This window comes from Bombus affinis, chromosome 14 (assembly GCF_024516045.1).
Source record: "Bombus affinis isolate iyBomAffi1 chromosome 14, iyBomAffi1.2, whole genome shotgun sequence".
Taxonomy (NCBI): Eukaryota; Metazoa; Arthropoda; class Insecta; order Hymenoptera; family Apidae; genus Bombus; species Bombus affinis.
The window spans coordinates 6,183,065-6,203,080 of record NC_066357.1 but is presented as its reverse complement, the minus strand read 5'-3'; the positions used below and the strand labels follow the sequence as shown (position 1 = coordinate 6,203,080).

The following is a 20,016-nucleotide window of genomic DNA, read 5'->3' as shown; positions in this document are numbered from 1 at the left end:
TTAATTTAGTAAAGAATTGTATCGATTAGTTATTTAGTTTTGTTTTTATCCCAATTAAAAAATGAAAGAACGAGACGCGCATTTTAGACATATTTTACTGTATTATTTCCGAAAAGGCAAGAAAGCATCGCAAGCACACAAGAAGTTATATGCCGTATATAAGAATGAAGCCTTGAAAGAAAGGCAGTGTCAAAATTGGTTTGCCAAATTTCGTTCTGGTGATTTTTCACTGAAAAATGCTCAACGATCTGGCCGTCCAATTGAAGTTGATGAGACCCATATCAAGGCCATTATCGATACAGATCGTCATAGCACAACGCTTGAGATTACAGAGAAGCTCAATGTATCGCATACATGCATTCAAAAAAATGAAAACTGCTTGGCTATGTCAAGAAGCTCGATTTATGGGTCCCTCATCAGCTTAAGGAAATTGATTAGACGCAACGTATTAACATCTGCGATTCGCTTCAGAAGCGCAACGAAATTAATCCATTTCTGAAACAACTGATTACTGGCGACGAAAAGTGGAAAGTTTATAACAACGTTAATCGGGAAAGATCGAGGGTGATGCAGGATGAACCAGCCAAGACGACACCAAAAGCTGAGATTCAGCAAAAAAAGATTCTGTTAGTTTGGTGGGATTATAAAGGAATTCTGTACTTTGAACTTTTACCAAGAAACCAAACGATTAATTCAAACGTGTACGTTTAACAACTCGCCAAACTGAGCGATGCAGTTCAAGAAAAACGGCCAAAATTGGCAAATCGTAATGGTGTTGTTTTCCCTTAATAATGCAAAACCCCACACATTTTTGGTCACTTGCCAAAAATTATTGGTACTAGGTTAGGTTGTGTTGTCACATCCACCATATAACCCTGACCTTGCGCCCTCAAATTACCATTTATTTCGTTCCATGCAGAACTCCACAAATGGTAAAATTTTTAATGACGCTGATAATGTAAAATCACATTTAATTCAGCTTTTTGTTGTCAAGAATCAGAAGTTTTATGAACATGGAATTATGATACTGCCTGAAAGATGGCAAAAGGTCATCGACAAAAACAGACAATACCAAATTAAATAAAGTTATATTTTTAAGCAAAAATTTTGCTACATCAATAACAAATTTATTGTAACCTACAGATACATAAATCACATAAAGCATGACAATTGAAAATATGTATAACTAAACTGCAAAGGTTAATAGGCAAAAATAAAATATTTTTAGACAAATCTTTAAATCAGTTTGTTTTAGAATATGGATTATGATTCATTTAAAATGTATTCTGGATAAAAAGATATATACTACGTTGTTTAAACAACATTAGTAATCTTGTAAAATCCTTATGATATTATCGCATATAAAATTGTTGAAAGAGTTAGTTTCTAATTTTGCCAAAATATTTAATTGTTATGCTTTATGAAGTCCTTTATATATCTTTCATACGCACTTAGCATTGTAGTAAATGTTCAAGCCATGCTGTTCCATTTAAATTGATCACTTCATTGCAATCATCATTTATAAGATCAACAAGATTATGAGTCTCATATGTATCCCCCAAAAAATTTGGTTTGAAAACCGACATATCGGTTTGCCACACGGCGTCCCCGGTGAAATGATGTTTTTGTTCTAACTTGTACAAGCATAATGCCAAATATTGTGTAGGAGTATAATTATGTCTACCTTGTAAGGAATATTCTTTGTACAGCAAATTTAATGTATTATCAACTGTCGACCTATATTAATATAATATGTATTTTACTATTTATATATAATATATTTCAATATTTTTAGATAATGTAAATATTTTCTTACATTGGATAAAGTATAATGTGAATATTTTTACATATATCATCTATTGAAAAATTTTTCTTCAAATATTGTATCGTTTGATTAATGCGTATCAGTGGAACATATTTCCAATAAGGATGTTTTTGAATAGAAGACATAACATGAACCTTGTCATGCCCTAGTTCTTTCCTCAAAATATATGTTAAATTTTTTCTTACTGCTGTAAAACAAACATCTCCTGCCATAAATCTAAAATTATGAATTACTGTTAAAGAATTTAAATATACATCATACTACAATTATTAATAACATTTATATCCTATTTGATCAGAATGGTTACCTCGAAAAGAATTTACTACTTGATGTATATATGTGAACATTTGCATTGTATATACAGTTCATACGTCTCATATATGTTGAACGATTTATGACCACTTTGTATAAATAAATCATAAACAAGATTCGGGGATGCTGCAACCACATAGCTAACTCTAAGTTATTTTCAATAGACATATATCGTTTTAAGAACGTGTCTTTTTTCATTTCCAAAGCTTTCACTACAGTATATAAAGATTCAGTTGGTATTTTAAAGTTTTGGAAAAGTTGTAATAATTCTTTTACTTCATTTGCATCACGAAGCAGGAGTCGGGGATATATTCTTATTATTTCAATTATATTTTTATTACTTATTTTTACGTATTTAAATTCATTTAAAAATTGTTCAACGTTGTCAACATCCACATTTAAAAGGTATTTGTGTTGTTTTAACTGTAAAAAATATTGTATTAGATTAGGCTATTTATAAATTAATGTATTTTTTTCTCAAAACAATTATACTTACGAATTCTACATCAAACAGACATTTATTTCTCAGCACATCTAGCATTTTAGACATTTCTGAAAGACTTAAATATTTCATTTTCTTGTTTTTATAAAAGAATTCATCATGCAATTTCACATGATATGTTTTATGGTATAACATACACAATTGATAATATTCACCAATTCGCATATTAATCTCGCTTTTCATCAATTTTTTCTCAGGTATATGAACTTTCATGCCTATATTAGAAAATACAGTTTTCATAACACTTTGTGTAGATGAAATGCCATTTATCTTTTTGAACTTAATCACACTTTTTCGCATTAACACTGGAAACCTAAAATAAAGAAATAATAGCATATTATAAGTTAAAATTTATAGTTACAAAATATTATATTTGAGCTTTAAAGTGTGACCTTATTTACCTAAAAATAATTGACATACCGTATAATATGAAATAAACCTACAGATTCTACGCCCACTTCTTTAAGCACAAGAATTCTATTCTTCAAGATTTTAGGGTTGAGTACTAAGCATTCTTGCAAATATTTGTTCTTCTTTAATCTTACATTCAAATTCTAGTAAAACAGGATAAAATTAACGAATTATTAATAATAGATAAATTGTGTAACATTCAATAATATTATGAATAAATCATACTTACACGCAATATTATACAATTCCGAACAAATTGATCCTTCGATATTTCCATAATTTTACTCTTCTTCATGTCTTCATAAAGTTCTTCAATAGTATCATCATCAAGATTTAAATTTGTATTTAACATGTCATCAATTTTTAGTTGAGTTGAAAAAGGAGAAATTAATTTTCCGAATTGTTTTATGACGTATTTTGTTGAAAATCTTTTGCTAAGCATTTTAATTTATATTTATTTACAAATAATTAGCTAGACATCGGAAAAGGGAAAACAATTAAAATATTTTAAGGTTAACCTAGAAAACAAAAATATTATTTTTATGCATTTAAACTATAAAATTCAGGTCAATTAAACGTATATATGAATAATTCAGAGTTATTTTAGATGTCACGGATTTATACGATTATAAAAAATAATAAGTACAATTTATGATAAAATGTTTTCTTCTATGTTATTACTAATATTCTAAAAACCATCATGAGGTTAGATGAATCTGAATTTTATTCATGAAACAATACCATAAAATTACGCATAAGTCCATAAAATTAATGAATTATAAATGGCTTTAAAATATTATATCCTTCTGATTTATATTCTAGTTCATGAAGTAATAGAAAAGAAAGGATGTGATGTATTTTAATTATTTGAAAAGAGTAATTATTTGTTTAAAATTTATGTGAATAATAATTTTACAAATATAGAGATATCACAAAATTACAATTTTTTAATGTGGAGATGCCTTTTTCTTTCAATAAATTTAGTAGTATGTTATATTGTATCTTTCAGTTATTTCTTACAATGCTCTATTCTAATAGCACAGAAATATACTAACAAAATATAATTATACAATTAAGGTTTCAGAAATTTATTTTAAAGTATACAACATAATATACAATAATAGTATGTAAAATAATTCCTTTAAAGGCATGAGTAAAAAAGCAAGTCGCAGTGTATATTTCCCTGCTGTTCTTGAAATGTTACAATTTTGAAAGTTCGGATAAAAACAAATTTATATACACGAGTATAGAGAACGCGGTAATTACACGTTTTATATTGATATTTGAATGCTATGTGAAATAATCGAGGCATAGTAAAATTTATATCTCTGATGGCTTAATACGTAAAATCACAGGAACACTAGTGCATGGTAGAATGGCTAATTCTGTAACAACAGCTGTCACTAAATTAGCTGGTGTAACATCGTACATAATATTTAAAAGATTCAACGACTTTCTTGTTTTCCAGTTCGTTAATAATGATTTTTGCGCACCATTTCCATAATCTTGTACTAGCTCATCTGCATTTCCTATGAATGAATCATCAATAGAGAAAAAAATAAAAATATATAGACACATTATATTAATATAAAATAATTATGAATAAATAAATTGGTGATATAAAAACAAGCATAAAGTCCTCTGCTTACCTAATTCATTATAGACAATAGAATCTGTCTGTACGCGTTCGCAAGACTTATGGGTTTCGCAAGCGACTAACACTGGAATATTAAACGCTCTGGCCATTAAGGCAACCTGAGCGGTTCCAACCCTCGACATTACCGCACCATTCGCTAATATTGCATGAGCACCAAGAAACACTTTGCTTACCTATTCAGTAGTCTTATTATTATCAATAATCTTAAAAAGTATTTAAGTAATATAAAAATCATTTTTCAGTTCTGCTTACTTCAGGCATCACATAACTTAAAGCATTAATTAAAATGTAAGAGCATTCAATTTCATGTTTTGCCAAACGCCTAAGTTGTTCTTTCCCTTCTAGCCATGGTCTTCCATCCACGACAATAACACGAAACTCTTTACCCGCAGTGTGCGCGTCTAGCAATATTTTATGTATCAAAGATGAACTGTAAACAATATAAATTTTATTGCAAATGTTGAAAATAAACAGAAGCTTTCTAAGATGTCTTCAAAAAAAGAACTCACTAGCCATAAGTTAAGATAACATCTCCATTGGATATTTTAGTTTGTATAGTTATCGATATTGCCTTATCGGCAAGCTCTATTTGCTCCCGTATATAAGTATCTATTGCATTACTTAATTTATTTTTTGCCTAAAACATACGATATTTTTATTTCATTTCAAAAATATCATCAAACATATATCAAACGAAAATGTATATAAAATTACTCACATCCTCATCAGACAATGAAGAGGGAAACTGTGTCATTTGCCATTTTAAGTGCCTTAATGCATTCTGCATTGAAACAGCCAATGGCCTACAATGATGCAAGTAGGCTACAGATTCTTGCAAATTTGCTTCGAAACCTCGGATAAAGTCAGCCTGTGGTGGTCTCTCAAAGTCCTGAATAAGTTGCTTAACAGCAGCTAAAAGAGCAACACATCTTGCGTTGCTGCCTACAATTACTTTGCTCGCATATTGCGTACCTAATCTAATTATTGCCGGGTGTATATTCGAATTGACAAAGGATACATCAGCAATGGCCTGTTCTCTTTCGTGATATAAATGTTTGAACAGATTTATTTCATGAGTGTTAATTTTTTGAATGATTTTTTTTTGTGTTGATACTTTTTTCACTACATCTGTCACACTGGTAGTGTGTGTTACAGGCTTATTACTATTATTATTATTATTATCTTCTTCCTTTCTTCTAACTTTATTTTTTTCTGATAAAATTTGTTGTTTGGCAGCTCTTTGTGCTTCTTGCTTTGCTCTTCTTTCAGCTCGTAATACCGCTTTGCTTTTCCCTTCATTACTGATTTCTAGTACTATTTTCTCATTTTTTTCACATGTATTTGGAGTCTTACTGATTACTGGTACTGGTACTGGTACTGGTTCCGATACCGGTACTAGTACTTCATTAGGAGATTCAATATTTTTGCTAGTTACAGTTTCTGGTATACCATTGCTTTTTTTAATCTTAATACTATTGGAAGGGATAGGTTTATTATTATCCGAAGGGTCTTTGTTTGATGTTTTAGTGGATTTAGCCTTTGCCTTAGCATTAGCTTTAGCAGCTTTCTTTGCTTCGCGTTCTGCTTTTATTTCCTCTCTTGATTTTTCTGGAACAGTTCCTTTTTTGTTAGTCATTTTGATTGGTGTAACTGCTGATCTGCCAAATTCAGTATCCTCTGCAAACAAATTTCATCAATTTCATGAATTTGAATTAATAATCTTCTCAATTACATAGGAAAATAATCGTACAATATGAAAAGAAAGGAATTAGAAATTCTTGTACTAAGTTGAAACATATAAATATTTACGGACATGTTCCTCTTGCTCCGTCATCACTGTATCAGTTCTCAGTAAGACATGAGGAATATACAGCTGTAAACAATAATTCAACTTTAAAAACCATAAACTATTGATTAAAATATCATTTTTCCTTGGAAATATTTATTCATTTATTAAAATAATTATCGTTCATATAATACAAAATATTAAATATATCTTTTATATTACTCTTTAAATATAGATATGACGACCCGTTATACAATTTACATTACTTAAAATGTATTACGAAATAATATTTATTATTGAATAAGCCTATTTGTTAGAATATATAAATTGCTTCATACGGGTGCAGCATAGATACAATTTTGTAAAAAAGTTATTTACATTGGTAAACGATATTTTATTATCTTTTTTATTTCAAGATTTTATTATTTCGTACGCCATAATTTCATGTTCCTAACCTATTGCGAATGCTTTATTTTTAATGGACTTCAGAATAAAATAATTCTTCATTTGAATATTCCATATTTGACATAAATACCTTTTATATTGCAATATATATTTCTTAAAAGCGTATGTCGTTGAAAGAATAGTGTTTCTTAATTTTTAGTCAAATTTTGGTTATATACTCGATACCTTCCCTATATCCTATGGATTTAGGAAATAACAGTGCTTCCATCTGTAGACACAATTATATATCAGCTTTAAAAACAAATTCTTAGCTTATGCTATAATTTTTACGGAAATTAAATTTATAGAAATATTAAATAAATATTCAGATTTCGATATATAAATTTGAACTACATATATAATTGATAGTTTCTTTTATAAATATATTAGCAGTAAATAATTTATTTGAAGGAAATGTGATTCTTAATATAAAAAATTTCATTAAAGTATAAAATTAAAAAACACATCAAATAAAAATTAAATATTCAACACGACTAATATTCCACTTCAGGTTATTATGATCAATTAGAATAATTAAAATAAATAATGATAATATTAATTACTTAAAAAGTCGTTCCACTATTATTGAGTAAACTGTTATGTTATATGAATTTATTTTTATGCATGTATTATATATGCAAATTATATATGTATCTCACATCCTTACAAAGAATAAAAATGGTAATCAGCAGTCAGATTAAAAGAAGTAATGTTTTTTAGATTTTATTTATACAACAATTTGTAAAATTGTTAGATCATTTTTTTTGCGCTGCTGCGGCTTCATCTTCACGCTGGTATGACTGTAGTAATTCTTGTTTTTTTGTAGCAATACGTTCTGCTCTGCGTTTACGCGCTTCTCTAACTTTAGTACGACGAGCCTCTGCTTGATCCGAAAGCATCTCTGCTCTCGCTTTCTCAGCCTTCTTTTTATGGATGAATTCCATTAAAACTCTCTTATTCTTGAACACGTTACCCTTAGCCTTCATGTACAAGGAATGATAGAGATGTCTATCAATCTTTTTTGTTTCACGATATTTCTTCAGGAGTCTACGAAGAACTCTCATTCTTTGGATCCAAAGGTCCTACAAAGAAATAACATAATTTATCTTTAGTACACTATTATAATTTATGTATGTAACGAAGAAATGATTTTCCAAAGGATAATTAAGAAAATTTATATTTACCTTTTGAGGTGTACGAGCATTTGCTGTACCTTTCCTTTTACCAAAACCACAATGACGCCCTTTACGTCTAGCTTCTGTATTTTTGCGAACTCGAGCTCTCGAATGAACAGCAACAGGTTTCTTAATAATAAGACCGTCCTTAATCAGCTTCCTAATACTTTGCCCTTAAGAAGAAAAATAAGTAAATAAAAACTTATATACATCAATAGAAGTCAGAATTTAATTTTCACAGAAGAACGTACGAGAATTTGTGTTTGCAATTTCATTGATTTCATTGGGATCTAACCAGACCTTCTTTTTACCACATCGCATAACAGAGGCTGCAAGCCTCTTCTGCAGTTTTAACGAACTGAAACATCAAAAAGTGAGGTTATGTTGTGATAACCAATTATTAATATCAAATACAGTTTTTATCGCTTTAAAACGTCATTCTGATATGATTTATATACACAACAATTACTACAATTTAATTGTAATTTTCTAGATATGAAATTATACACTTAAAATACATAAATCTCAATCACGAAACCATGTGGTCAGTCGTCAACAAATTATTCAATATAAAATGTGTAAAATATAATAATTTTAAGTAAATACTAGTTAATACAGATCTTTCTATTGATGTTGTAAATAATACGAATTAAATTTGAGTGGATATTGTTAAAATGTAGTTATAAATTTCTGGACGATCCGTACCTCATAACGAAGTGTACAAGTTCCCTTCAGCAAAGAATTGTAAGATGGCGGAATCAATATTTCCTACGTATCGACATTAAGCGGAAGTAATAGAGAAGGACAATATTATTTTGAATAATTTTACAAATTCAGTACTATTGTATCGGTGATTATGAAAATATTCCAAATCAAAAAAGCATCATTTATCATTTTTTTCATGGTGAAAAATATTTTTTAATATATGCATGTATTTCTTTTATTTTATGGTAACTAAGATAATAAGCTGATTTGTAATTTGTAATGTGTATCAAAGCTGAAGTTGATGGGGCCCCGAAAGGTGAATTGGAGTTCTAACTTCAAATGACCATAATTTCGAAATGAATACATGAAATGCAAAAATTCAAATACTATTTTATAGAGGAATGTCTACATTTATATAATATGTAAAACATATCGCTCAAATTATTAAATAATAACAATAAAATGCGACAAATTAAGTTAAGGCATTATGACGTAAATATTCTATGAAATATGTTTCCAATCTAACTTACTTCTAAAACACGTTGGAATATATTGAATATGAAGAACTGTTCTTATATTTTTGCCTCCTCTTTTTCAGTCTGATAACTTGTAATTTCTTACTTGAAAAAGTTTCAGTAATAATATTAGTCCAATTATGCAAAGGGGTCCTGACATATAACTTGATATATGATCGAGACATATTCGAAATTATAATTTCCCGCCAAAAAGGGGACTGGTCAATAAGCAAAGATGTGATATAGAATGGGTTATATCCTTTTTATGTTGTTATGTCGAATGTGGGTACCGTTTTCGTATCGATAAGATTGCAAGTACAGTGCAAGTGCAGTAGTAAGTTCGAATATTAATCATGCTTCATTTATAAGACGAAAAAATTGGTGGGAACAGATGGACATGAGGGTACACAAGGACTTAGTACTTTGGCCAGGACCGTACAAAAAAATGTATAATACAAAATCAAGGTACTGTGTATACCCAAAAAACTATTTTTTATATAATTTCTCAAAATAATATGGTATGAAACTTTTCTAGTTGTAAATAAAAGACTGTTAGTTAAAAGATATTACAAGTAATTATTACAAGCAACTAAATCTTAAAGTAATACAAGCTATTACATAGGGACGATTAGTCTTAAAATGTCAGACGGTACTGTAACTGATTATTTATTTTACGATTTACGATTTTGCTGCTTCGTATGAACATATATATGTCATAGCCCGTATTATAAAGAAAGATGGTGAATCAGTTATAAAGGTTCCAAGCTGTCACATACACATATAATATACAATTGTAGTAGAAATTTTAATGGGAATATCTACCATTAATGACAACATGACATTGAGTTCATCACTGTGACGTATAACCGCTTATTTATATATAAAATCGTGCATTTGAGCAGCAGATAATATTAAGATAGATAAGTGCGTTGATCGATCTGGCATTCATTTTTATATTTGTAGACGGTATAAAGTAATCTCTATAACATGAAGCAGCAGAAAATGAACATGAACAAGGATCTACAATATGAACGAAGTAGATGTACGTTTGACCCTGTGGAAGTTACGTATCTTTTCGATGGCAGTCCAGAAAAGACGAAAAGACGCCGTGATCAAGGTATACGCAGTTTGAATTATTTATCTCTTTAGTTTAACACCAATTATCAAACATGACAAAGTGATTTCTTTCTTTTTCGCAATTATTAAGAACTAGCATAATTAATACTTGCTATTTTAACAAAATTAATATTTGCTTTTAACGAGATCGAAATATAATTATATATTACTATTTTATTTGTAAAAATATAGAATTTTAATTATAATTATCGCGTTTAGGTACGCATTAGAAATGTTGTTGACCTATACATTTACTATAAGTTTTCCACCAAATAGTAATTGATATCAATTCTACTAATGAAAGAAACGTTTCTCATTCGAAATTTAAAGTATTATCGAGATGGCTAATTCTGAAAATAAATGGAAAGAATTTTATCAGTTAATGAAGTTGGTAATTAAGTTATTTCAAAGTTTGTTTCAGATTAGAGATATAAATCGGTTCCTATAATGTATAACCACCTATATCTCGCGATAAGAATTATACTAAACATATACTACATATACTACATATGTACTAAATGTATCATTTCCGCTCAAAGATTTTTATTGTATTTATAAATTATACAAAAAAGTTTTTATATATGTTCGAAAATTAAAAGTAATTAAATACATATATATTATGTAGAAATTGTGAAAATATTAAATTCCTGGGAATTTCTTAAATTTGTATGCTATTATTTCGTTATGGAACGTAAATTGTAACTATAATCAGTGATAAAATTTTCTTTTACTATCACTAATAAATTTATTGATATCTTTATCAAATTTATGTAATATCAGGTAGTATATAAAATCTGCATCGGTTTTTGCGAGAAAACTGAACAGCTTCATTGATAGAATGAATAGATGAGAATTCTTAGTAGAAAAATTCCTAGATGATGTTCTAGGGATAATAAGTGATCTATTCTGTTTTTTAAAATAACTGATCTATCAGGTTGATTCTTGTTAAACAGATGTATTATTTACATTTTTTACTATTAATCAGGATTCAGATCTATTAATCATTGCTAATTCACACAATTCAGTCACTACTAATTATCAGAATCAACGGCACCTAATCCGTAATGAAAATTCTTCATACAAACGATCTTTATATTATGCACTTTAATGTTTCTCATAATATCTCATAATGCTTCTCATAATTTAATAGTGTTGTAATAATACATTTATAATGTTTTCAGTACAAATTTCTAAATTACAGTTTGAAATTGTGTCACAATAATAATGATGAAAAAAATATTAAATAATCGGATCCAAATGTTTTTATTAAGTGTATCAGTAATATAATTATATTTTATTTGGTAGGTTTTTTAAAAAATACGATAGCATGTTCTAAAGCTTCAGATCAGTTTCATAGAATATATAAATACTTCTGTCGTTTAGTTAATTAGTAATTTAGAAAAGTACAATGTTGTGCGTACGCAATACCGAACGTAGAAGAAATAGTTTTATAGATTTTTTCATAAAATTTAGAGAAATCATTCTTAAGATATGTGCCTCTCAAAAAATGTATGAAAAAAATTTATTTTATCAAAGAATTACAGTATCGAATACTATTGACACATCCTTTAAAACGCAATGATTTTTTAAAAATAGGACCGATCGTGGCTTGAATTTTTTTGAGTTACAAAGATTTGTTTATTAGATGATGTGTAAAAAAATTTTGAAGAAATTATGGTTGAAATTGCGAACAAAACAGTAAACGTCGCTTTTTACAACTCTTTTATCCGAGTCTATAATAAAAATTAAAAAAATAAATTTTGTAGATTTATGTCATTTATACATGAATATATATGCTGAAAATTTCATTGAAATTAGTAATCGTTGTTATGATCTACGAACGGTTAAAAGTCATGCAAATCATATTTTTCCGCGACTTTGAGCGTGTAACTGTAATACCTTTTTTCACTTATCACTGCCTGTCATTTGTTCCTGCATCAACTGATTTCAATGAAGTTTCCAGCATGGATATAATTGACACAAATTTACAAAACTTATTGTTTAAATTTTCATTACAGATTAAGATATGAAAGTTATAAAAAAACGACCTTTTCTATTTTCTTCGCGATTCTGTTTTTTTTTTTTTTTTTAAATTATGGATTATGTTTCGAAGAACTTTAAACCAATTCTTAAATATTTTATTTTATTTGCGACTCTAATATATGATGTAAATTCTAACAACCGTGTGATCAACGATATAGTTGAATTTCACATCAATCCGTACATTATAATCTAAAAATATTTTTATCATAATTAATTATGTATGTACTTGTGATATGTATCATTTATATGTGAAATTGAATTATTATAAACCAAAATTATTGTAAGCGACTAATGAACAATAGATTATTAAATGAATAAATAATTAAGCAATAAATTATTGCTATGTATTATTTATTAATTATCTATAAATTGATTGACATTATTCTTTTCATTATTTCCCATTATGTTTAATATTTCCTTACTTTGTTACTATATCACTGACACAATAACATTTTTAAAAATATATTTATTACACAATAAAGTGGAAATCAGTTCTGTTGTAAAATAATTTACATAGTCCTTATATTTCTATTCAGAATACTACTAAATTTGCTAAGACATAAACATTGACTTTAAACATTGAGTTTAACTTCATCTACATTGGAACGTATCTATATATATTAAACATTAAACGAAGTTAAAATACAATACAATACAAGTTGGTATGCATTTGCAACTTACAACATAGTCATTATGCAGTATGTACTACATTACATTTCATATGTATGTTAAATGTGAATACATATCTATTATATTCTTTGTATTTAATTCTGCAAATTAACAGTTAACGAATAATAGTAATTGTTAAAAATTTTATGCATTTATAATGTTCCCTACTAAAAATTGTGCACGTGTTTAATTGTTGTATTTTATTCTACTAGTGTTTCCATTTTTCTATTTCCTTTTTCATTATTTTATATGTGCTTATATATGACAATTTTTATTTTCAGAACAATATTTTTTGGATGATCTGACATTAAAAGAAAATGTAGCAATGAAATATAAGAGCCATAAAGAAATATATGAAGATTCTTTACGAATTGCCTGCAATGTTCTTCACAAAGTTAGAGAATTGCAAAGCTCAGGAAAAGAAGATATTGATCTTCTTTTGTAAGCATTTTAAAGTTCACCTCAAGGAAGCTGTTACATAACCAAGCAAGTTCCAATACTCCTTATGAGACAGATTCCTACATTTACGAAAAATATTCCTATATTTTTAGATAAAACGAAATATACAATGTCATATTTCTCAATGTTATGGAATAAGAGGATAATTATACTAAAGATTAAATTAGCTTCTTTTTATATCATTTAGATATTTTCTTTCAGTGTTAAAGGATAATAGAACTTCCTTGGTTATACAATAGCAAAAAAAGAAAACATCCTCAATGTAGTACCTTTGCAGACATATCTTTGGAGCAAGACTTGGATCTGCTCTGTTCGAAGGTGGAAATCCATTGGTCCTGCATTATGCTATGTTCCTACCCTCTATTCTGGGACAAGCAAATTCTGAACAGCAAGCATATTGGATAAACAGAGCTTGGGCTGGCGATGTTATAGGAACATATGCTCAGGTAATACGTAAGGGAGAACATTCTTTTTAAACGAGATGGTCACAGATTCTAAAAGTTTCTCAAGTAGATTTAATCTTGCACTTCTGTCTTAGACTGAACTGGGCCATGGAACGTTTCTCAGGGGTTTAGAAACTACGGCAACGTATGATCCGGAAACGAAAGAGTTCGTTTTGAATAGTCCAACTTTGACATCCTACAAATGGTGGCCAGGCGGACGTAAGTATATTGTAATTGTTTAACATAATAATAATGTTGTTCACTAAAACAGTATGATTTATTTACAATTAAAATTTTCAGTGGGTCACACTGCAAATCATGCAATAGTCGTTGCGCAATTATACACCCAGGGAGAATGTAGGGGAATTCATCCGTTTGTTGTACAATTAAGAGACGTGGAGACACATGAACCTTTAAAGGGTACACAAATAAATGTCTTAATCGTTTGTAATTAATTATATATTATATTGGAATGTGTAAAAAGAGAACAAACTGTTCACATTATCAAACAATAATTATGAAATCAAACAACTTCCTTGTTTATAACTTGCTGAACAATAGATATAGCAAACAGTAAATTTAATCTGTATGTAATTCTTAGGCATTATAATTGGAGAAATTGGTACAAAATTGGGGATGAACGGCGTTAACAATGGCTTTCTCGGATTTCATGACTTTAGGATACCACGGGAGAATATGTTGATGAAGAATTCCAAGGTAAATTTTCATACAAGTGTTGTAAGAAGTGCAGTATCATGTGGTGGTTGTGAATTTGAAAGGAAACTTATGTCCATATTCCATATAAACAGAACTGTTCATAAATCCTAATTGTTGATAGAGCAAATTGTATAATTACATTTCCTGTTATAGGTACTAGAAGATGGAACATACGTAAAATCTGCAAATGATAAGTTAACGTATGGTACGATGGTGTTCGTTCGAGTAATGTTGCTGCAGGACCTTCTACACTATTTATCCAAAGCTGTTACTATTGCGGTTCGATACAGCGTAGTAAGACGTCAGGGTCAAATAAATGCGGAGTATGTTCCATTAAAAATCATCTCCAGTAACATCGACTGCTCTATGTCTGCTTCTTAAAAAATGCCTCCATTGAAAATGTTACTTTTAATTATAATTAAATCTCTCCTGTTGATACCAAATTAGTATTTGTCATTCTTTCTTTTTAGACAACCAGAGGTGCAGATTCTCGATTACGTAACGCAACAATACAAAATCTTCCCTCATATTGCCACATGTTTCGCAATAAAAGTTACTGCCAGTTGGGTTTGGGATATGTATAATACAGTGCAAAGTCAATTGCACCACTCTGATTATGAAAAACTACCGGAGGTTGGTACTTTTATACCCTTTGTAGTAATATACTTTTCTTCATATTTCTAGCTCTATTAATTTCTTTTGCAGTTGCATTCTTTGTCATGTTGCCTAAAAGCAGTTGTATCTGCAGATACAGCAGCTGGAATAGAGCAGCTTCGGTTATCTTGTGGTGGACATGGATACATGACTGCCAGCAATCTGCCAGGACTTTACGGATTGGCTACTGCAGTCTGTACTTACGAAGGGGAAAATACAGTCCTACTTTTGCAAACAGCTAGGTACCTCGTAAAATCATGGAAACAAGCTATGAATGGTGAGCCATTGCCAGAATCTGTAGAGTATCTTAACGAAGCAGCAAAAGGAGTAAAACATCTTCGTTGGAGTAACGATTTGGAATGTCTGATTGATGCTTATAACGCCGTAGCCGCAGGGTATACTGTTTCTGAATACATTAAATATTGCTGAATGATTACATAGATATTCATCAGAATGTTTACGATATTCTTATCATTTTGTAGATCTATTCGTTTAGCAGCAGAACATTTGGATCGCAGAATACGTGATGGAGTTCCGACGGAGGAGGCGTGGAACCAAACGAGCATCGAACTAACTCAGTGTGCGGAAGCTCATGCTCGAGTCTTCATTGTAAAAACATTTGCAGAAGCTATCAAACAATTAAACTCGAAGTCTGAAGAATTTCGTCAAGTAATGTTTCAACTCTGCGAACTGTATATCATATATTGGGCTTTGAAAAACGTTGGTAATTTTCTTCGGGTAAGTATTGATTTTTTTCGAAACTAATCACAGAGAACAGCGAAAGAAGACAATTTTTTTACTATATCTTGTAGGGTAATTTGAATTCAAGAGTAATTCATTTCTTTCTCTTTTTTAGTTTTCTTCTATGCAGGAAGAGCATGTTCAGACACTTCATTCACGCTTGGAATATTTGCTGATGACAATCCGTCGAAATGCTGTAGGAATCGTGGATGGTTTCGATTTCGACGACCATATTCTTTGTTCGGCTTTGGGTGCTTACGATGGTAATGTTTATGAACGATTGTTTCAAGAAGCCATGAAGAGCCCTCTGAACCGTGAAACTGTGAACATGTCTTTTGAAAAATACTTAAAACCATTTCTTAAGAGTAATTTATAGTGTAATCTTTTTAAAGGAAATATTTAATCATAATTATTATTTCGTATTTGTTTTGTGGTGATTGGATCGTTTGGGATATGTTGCATTTACTTGTTATCGTAACGTATTTTTTATTTGTTGTTAAATAATCGATTGTATTGCTTGTTGGGTATTGATCTATAAGATGGAACATTTGTAACATATCATATGAGCAATATTGGAAAAAATATACGTGCTCACTTGTTCGTTTTGCTGAGAGTTTATATTGAACAAGAAAGAAAGGATCAAACGTATTTTTGTACCATTTCTATTTGCTGTCATTGTAAATGTGTAATTCATACAAAAAACATCGCTGTAATAATCGTGAATGAATGTGTGATAGAGATTTTATGTTTATAAAAAGCTTTCTGGAAATATGCGATCATTTTGAGATGATGTGTCTTAAATATATTATGGGAAATGGTATTTTCTATACATTTTTTACAATTAGTAAAATAATATTTTGAACTAGAAAAATGTGTATTTTTATTGTTGAACCTGTAACGCCTTAAGGAAAATTACATTTTAGAATTGAAAGGTTTTCATATGGCACAGTATTTATTTATGGAATAGAAGTGGTGACATACATGTAGTATCGTTCCTTATACTGACATACTGCAATTATTGTTAATTTCCTATGGCAATGGAAATAATAGTATTTGTACAGGAATAAAATGCAATTTGTGAGATTCATTGGTATCGCTGCGGTACCATGGTCTTGAATTTTGATATATATTCGCTTCGTATGTTATTAACAATCGTTTAATTCCTTTTCCTCTTCTCTATCGTCATCTTCTACTCGTCATTTTATATCGCTATGTTTCACTATAATTAAACGCCTCACACACTTTCTTAATGACACTATCATGTTGCTATTACTAGAAATTTCGTTACTGCTTCCATATAGATCACTTATATTTTTCGCATTTTTCCTCCTTCATAACATTAAGTAATGGTTCCAATTAAATTTTACTTATATATAAGTTCTTTTATATAAGTTCCATTTTTCGAATTGTCCACTGCTGTGATTGTTTAGAATTTAACCGTTATCTATCCTATCAAACCTCAATAGATATGGCCTGAACACCATGAGTGTGAGTCCGAACTTATTACTGAATTAGATTCCTTGAGTCGGACTCAAGGTCCATGTTTGGTCCAAAATTGTTAGTAACCGGTTTCTTTTCTTTGTTACAATATTTCCGGCACATGAAAAGCACCGTTCCGACATTGCTGCGTCAGCCGTCCATCATTCAAATGGATTTAAATGAAGCGTGATTGTACCTGAAATTCTGTAATTTCTATACACGCGTACCCGTGAATTTTAGTACAGATATTAAGATCTGTGTATTTGAATATTCGTGTACTCGTGTATCGAGAAATACACGGATTAAAACACGCGAGTATTAGCTACACTTGTATTTTCAGTAAACGTTTAATATCGGAATATCGGTAATTTATGAACACAGTCATTTGAAATTTTTCTAGTGATATATAAAATATTGTTAGTTAGGAATTATCACAACTAGTTATGCATAATTTTAGAACATGAGATTATAGTTTTACCTGATTACTCATATCTCGCTATAAATTTCTTGCATTATGTTGCAAACTAGTACAGAGTACAACCGAATCGTTGTAAAGTAATCTACACAATATGAAGCAACAGAAAATGGTGGTAAACAATGATTTACAATACCAGCGAAGTAGATGTACGTTCGATCCTGTGGAAGTCACGCATTTTTTCGATGGCAGTGCAGAAAAAACGGGACAACGCCGTGATCGAGGTATAGGTAGTTTTTATTTATCCTCTTAGTTTAACGCCAATTATCAAAAAAATAATTTCAGTTTCTTTCGTTTTCACTGTTATTAAGAACTAAATAATCTTCGCAAAATTAACATTTTCTTTCCACAAGATCGAAATATAATTGTATATTCCTATTATATTTGTAGAAATATAAATTTTTTAATGTAATTAGCGTATTTGGGTACGCATTAGAAACGTCCTTGGCTCAGAGTTACTATAGGTTTCTCACCAAATAGTAATTGATATCGATTCTGAAAGATGTGGATTGCAGCAGTTAGAAAACCGTTTCTCATAAAAAATTTACGGTATTATAGAGATGGCCAATACTTGAAATGAATGGATAGAAAATTATTAGTCAGTGTGGTCGATAATGAAGTCAACAAAGTTCATTTCAGATTAGAAATACAGGTAGATCCCTGTAATTTATAATCAGTTATAAAAGCTCGCGACAAAAAAATGCCACGTTCCGTAAATACTTTTACAATTTGTATGTACTAAATGTATTTTTTTTATCCAAAGATTTTTATTGTACTAATAAGTTGAACAAATAAGTTTTTATATAGTTTTGGACATCAAAGGTATTTAAATACACATATTATATTACATAGAAATTGGGAAGATAGTAAATTGCTGGGCATTTCTTAAATTTTTATCCTATTATTTCGTCATGGAACGTAAATTGTAATTATAATTTGAGATTAAATTTTCTGACATTATCACTAACAAATTTGTTGATATCTTTATCAAATTTTAGTAATATCAGGTATTATATAAAATTTGCATCGTTTTTTTACGAAAAAACTGAACGGTTTCGTTGATATAACGAGTAGGAAAGAATCGTTAAATCAATTGTCTTTGAGAATTATAAGTAAATTATTTTGGCGTGGTACTGTAACTTGGATTATAAGAGTTTATAGTATGTTTGATTCTAGTTGAATCTAATGCTTCAATCCAAAGGTTATTTTCTTTTTACACTGCGGTTCTAATCCGTCGTGTCAAGTTGTTGGGTAACTGATGGGTTTTGGTGGTTGTTAACTCTTATATCTGTTTCTGAACTTGTATATTTCTTCTTTAACTGTGGGTATCTTAAGGTCGCGATGTATTGTTTCGTTGGTAACATACCAGGGTGCATCTATTAAGGATCTTAGAGTTTTTGATTGGAGTCGTTGAAAAATTTCTATGTTGCCTCGAATGACTCTCTGTTCCACATAGTTGGATCCCACAGGTCCAAACCAGATTTAATATGGCTTTATATAGCATTATTTTACGCTGCATATTTAAGGTGGAGCGTCTGCTCAAGAGCCAGTAGAATTTTTTTAGTTTTGTTTTCAGTTCTTTAGATTTATCTACGATGTGCCGTTTCCATGTCATTCTTCTGTCTAGAATCATGCCCAGATATCTGACTGTATCTTTGTTTGCATTTGGAATATTATTTATGGCCACCTTGGCCAGGGTTGTTTTTGCAGCGTGAAAGTTATATACCTGAATTTACTTTCATTTATTTTGAAGCGTCATTTGTGGAACTACTTTTCCATAGAGTCGTGACCTTGCTGCAGAGTGGAGGAGGCAATTATCGGGTCTGAGTGGGATGCTAATAAAGCTATATCATTAGCAAATGTCGCTGCAATTATCTCTGTTAGGGTT

At 29.8% G+C, this 20,016-nt stretch overlaps 4 protein-coding genes across 7 annotated transcripts in view; 1 reads left to right on the top strand and 3 right to left on the bottom strand.

Annotated features, from left to right (window-relative positions):
- Window positions 1-1,071: 1,071 nt before the first annotated feature.
- LOC126923812 (uncharacterized) lies at window positions 1,072-3,653 on the bottom strand. Of its 3 annotated transcripts, XM_050737682.1 has the most exons (7): window positions 3,280-3,650; window positions 3,060-3,193; window positions 2,795-2,952; window positions 2,634-2,689; window positions 2,133-2,560; window positions 1,817-2,041; window positions 1,072-1,737 (listed from the first exon to the last, which is right to left on the bottom strand). In XM_050737682.1, the coding sequence occupies exons 1-7, from the start codon at window positions 3,490-3,492 to the stop codon at window positions 1,452-1,454; spliced, it is 1,500 nt and encodes a 499-aa protein (XP_050593639.1). In that variant the 5' UTR covers window positions 3,493-3,650; the 3' UTR covers window positions 1,072-1,451. The 3 variants fall into 3 exon arrangements, with proteins under 3 accessions (XP_050593639.1, XP_050593640.1, XP_050593638.1); XM_050737683.1 differs by having other exon boundaries at window positions 2,634-2,952; window positions 3,041-3,193; window positions 3,280-3,653; XM_050737681.1 differs by having other exon boundaries at window positions 2,634-2,952.
- Window positions 3,654-4,122: 469 nt separating this feature from the next.
- On the bottom strand, window positions 4,123-7,191 carry LOC126923811 (translation initiation factor eIF-2B subunit delta). 2 transcript variants are annotated; one of them, XM_050737679.1, is made up of 7 exons: window positions 7,029-7,191; window positions 6,458-6,580; window positions 5,426-6,384; window positions 5,217-5,344; window positions 4,960-5,137; window positions 4,700-4,880; window positions 4,123-4,579 (listed from the first exon to the last, which is right to left on the bottom strand). In XM_050737679.1, exons 3-7 carry the CDS (start codon window positions 6,341-6,343, stop codon window positions 4,371-4,373), a joined length of 1,614 nt encoding a protein of 537 aa, XP_050593636.1. In that variant the 5' UTR covers window positions 6,344-6,384; window positions 6,458-6,580; window positions 7,029-7,191; the 3' UTR covers window positions 4,123-4,370. The 2 variants fall into 2 exon arrangements, with proteins under 2 accessions (XP_050593636.1, XP_050593637.1); XM_050737680.1 differs by having other exon boundaries at window positions 6,521-6,580.
- A 443-nt stretch (window positions 7,192-7,634) lies between these two features.
- Window positions 7,635-8,925, bottom strand: LOC126923843 (60S ribosomal protein L19). Its single transcript, XM_050737738.1, has 4 exons — window positions 8,818-8,925; window positions 8,364-8,470; window positions 8,122-8,285; window positions 7,635-8,019 (listed from the first exon to the last, which is right to left on the bottom strand). The coding sequence occupies exons 1-4, from the start codon at window positions 8,820-8,822 to the stop codon at window positions 7,693-7,695; spliced, it is 603 nt and encodes a 200-aa protein (XP_050593695.1). The 5' UTR covers window positions 8,823-8,925; the 3' UTR covers window positions 7,635-7,692.
- Window positions 8,926-9,543: 618 nt separating this feature from the next.
- Window positions 9,544-20,016, top strand: part of LOC126923801 (probable peroxisomal acyl-coenzyme A oxidase 1) — a 40,832-nt gene continuing 30,359 nt past the window's right edge. Inside the window, exons 1-2 of the mRNA XM_050737643.1 lie at window positions 9,544-9,797; window positions 10,296-10,449. Of these exons, the coding sequence (XP_050593600.1) occupies window positions 10,320-10,449 (130 nt within the window). The 5' untranslated portion in view covers window positions 9,544-9,797; window positions 10,296-10,319. The remainder of the gene's footprint in view (window positions 9,798-10,295; window positions 10,450-20,016) is intronic.

Bases quoted from the DNA above. Each gene is read 5' to 3' on its own strand.
- LOC126923812 (XM_050737681.1), bottom strand. From the start codon at position 3,492: ATGCTTAGCAAAAGATTTTCAACAAAATACGTCATAAAACAATTCGGA. The intron at 3,194-3,279 runs GTAAGTATGATT...CTGTTTTACTAG, and splicing joins GGAATTGTATAATATTGCGT to AATTTGAATGTAAGATTAAA. The intron at 2,953-3,059 runs GTATGTCAATTA...TCTTTATTTTAG, and splicing joins GGTTTATTTCATATTATACG to GTTTCCAGTGTTAATGCGAA.
- LOC126923811 (XM_050737679.1), bottom strand. From the start codon at position 6,343: ATGACTAACAAAAAAGGAACTGTTCCAGAAAAATCAAGAGAGGAAATA. The intron at 4,881-4,959 runs GTAAGCAGAACT...ACTACTGAATAG, and splicing joins TAAGTTATGTGATGCCTGAA to GTAAGCAAAGTGTTTCTTGG. The intron at 4,580-4,699 runs GTAAGCAGAGGA...ATTCATTCATAG, and splicing joins TATTGTCTATAATGAATTAG to GAAATGCAGATGAGCTAGTA.
- LOC126923843 (XM_050737738.1), bottom strand. The intron at 8,286-8,363 runs GTACGTTCTTCT...TTTCTTCTTAAG, and splicing joins AATTGCAAACACAAATTCTC to GGCAAAGTATTAGGAAGCTG. The intron at 8,020-8,121 runs GTAAATATAAAT...ATTTCTTTGTAG, and splicing joins ATGCTCGTACACCTCAAAAG to GACCTTTGGATCCAAAGAAT.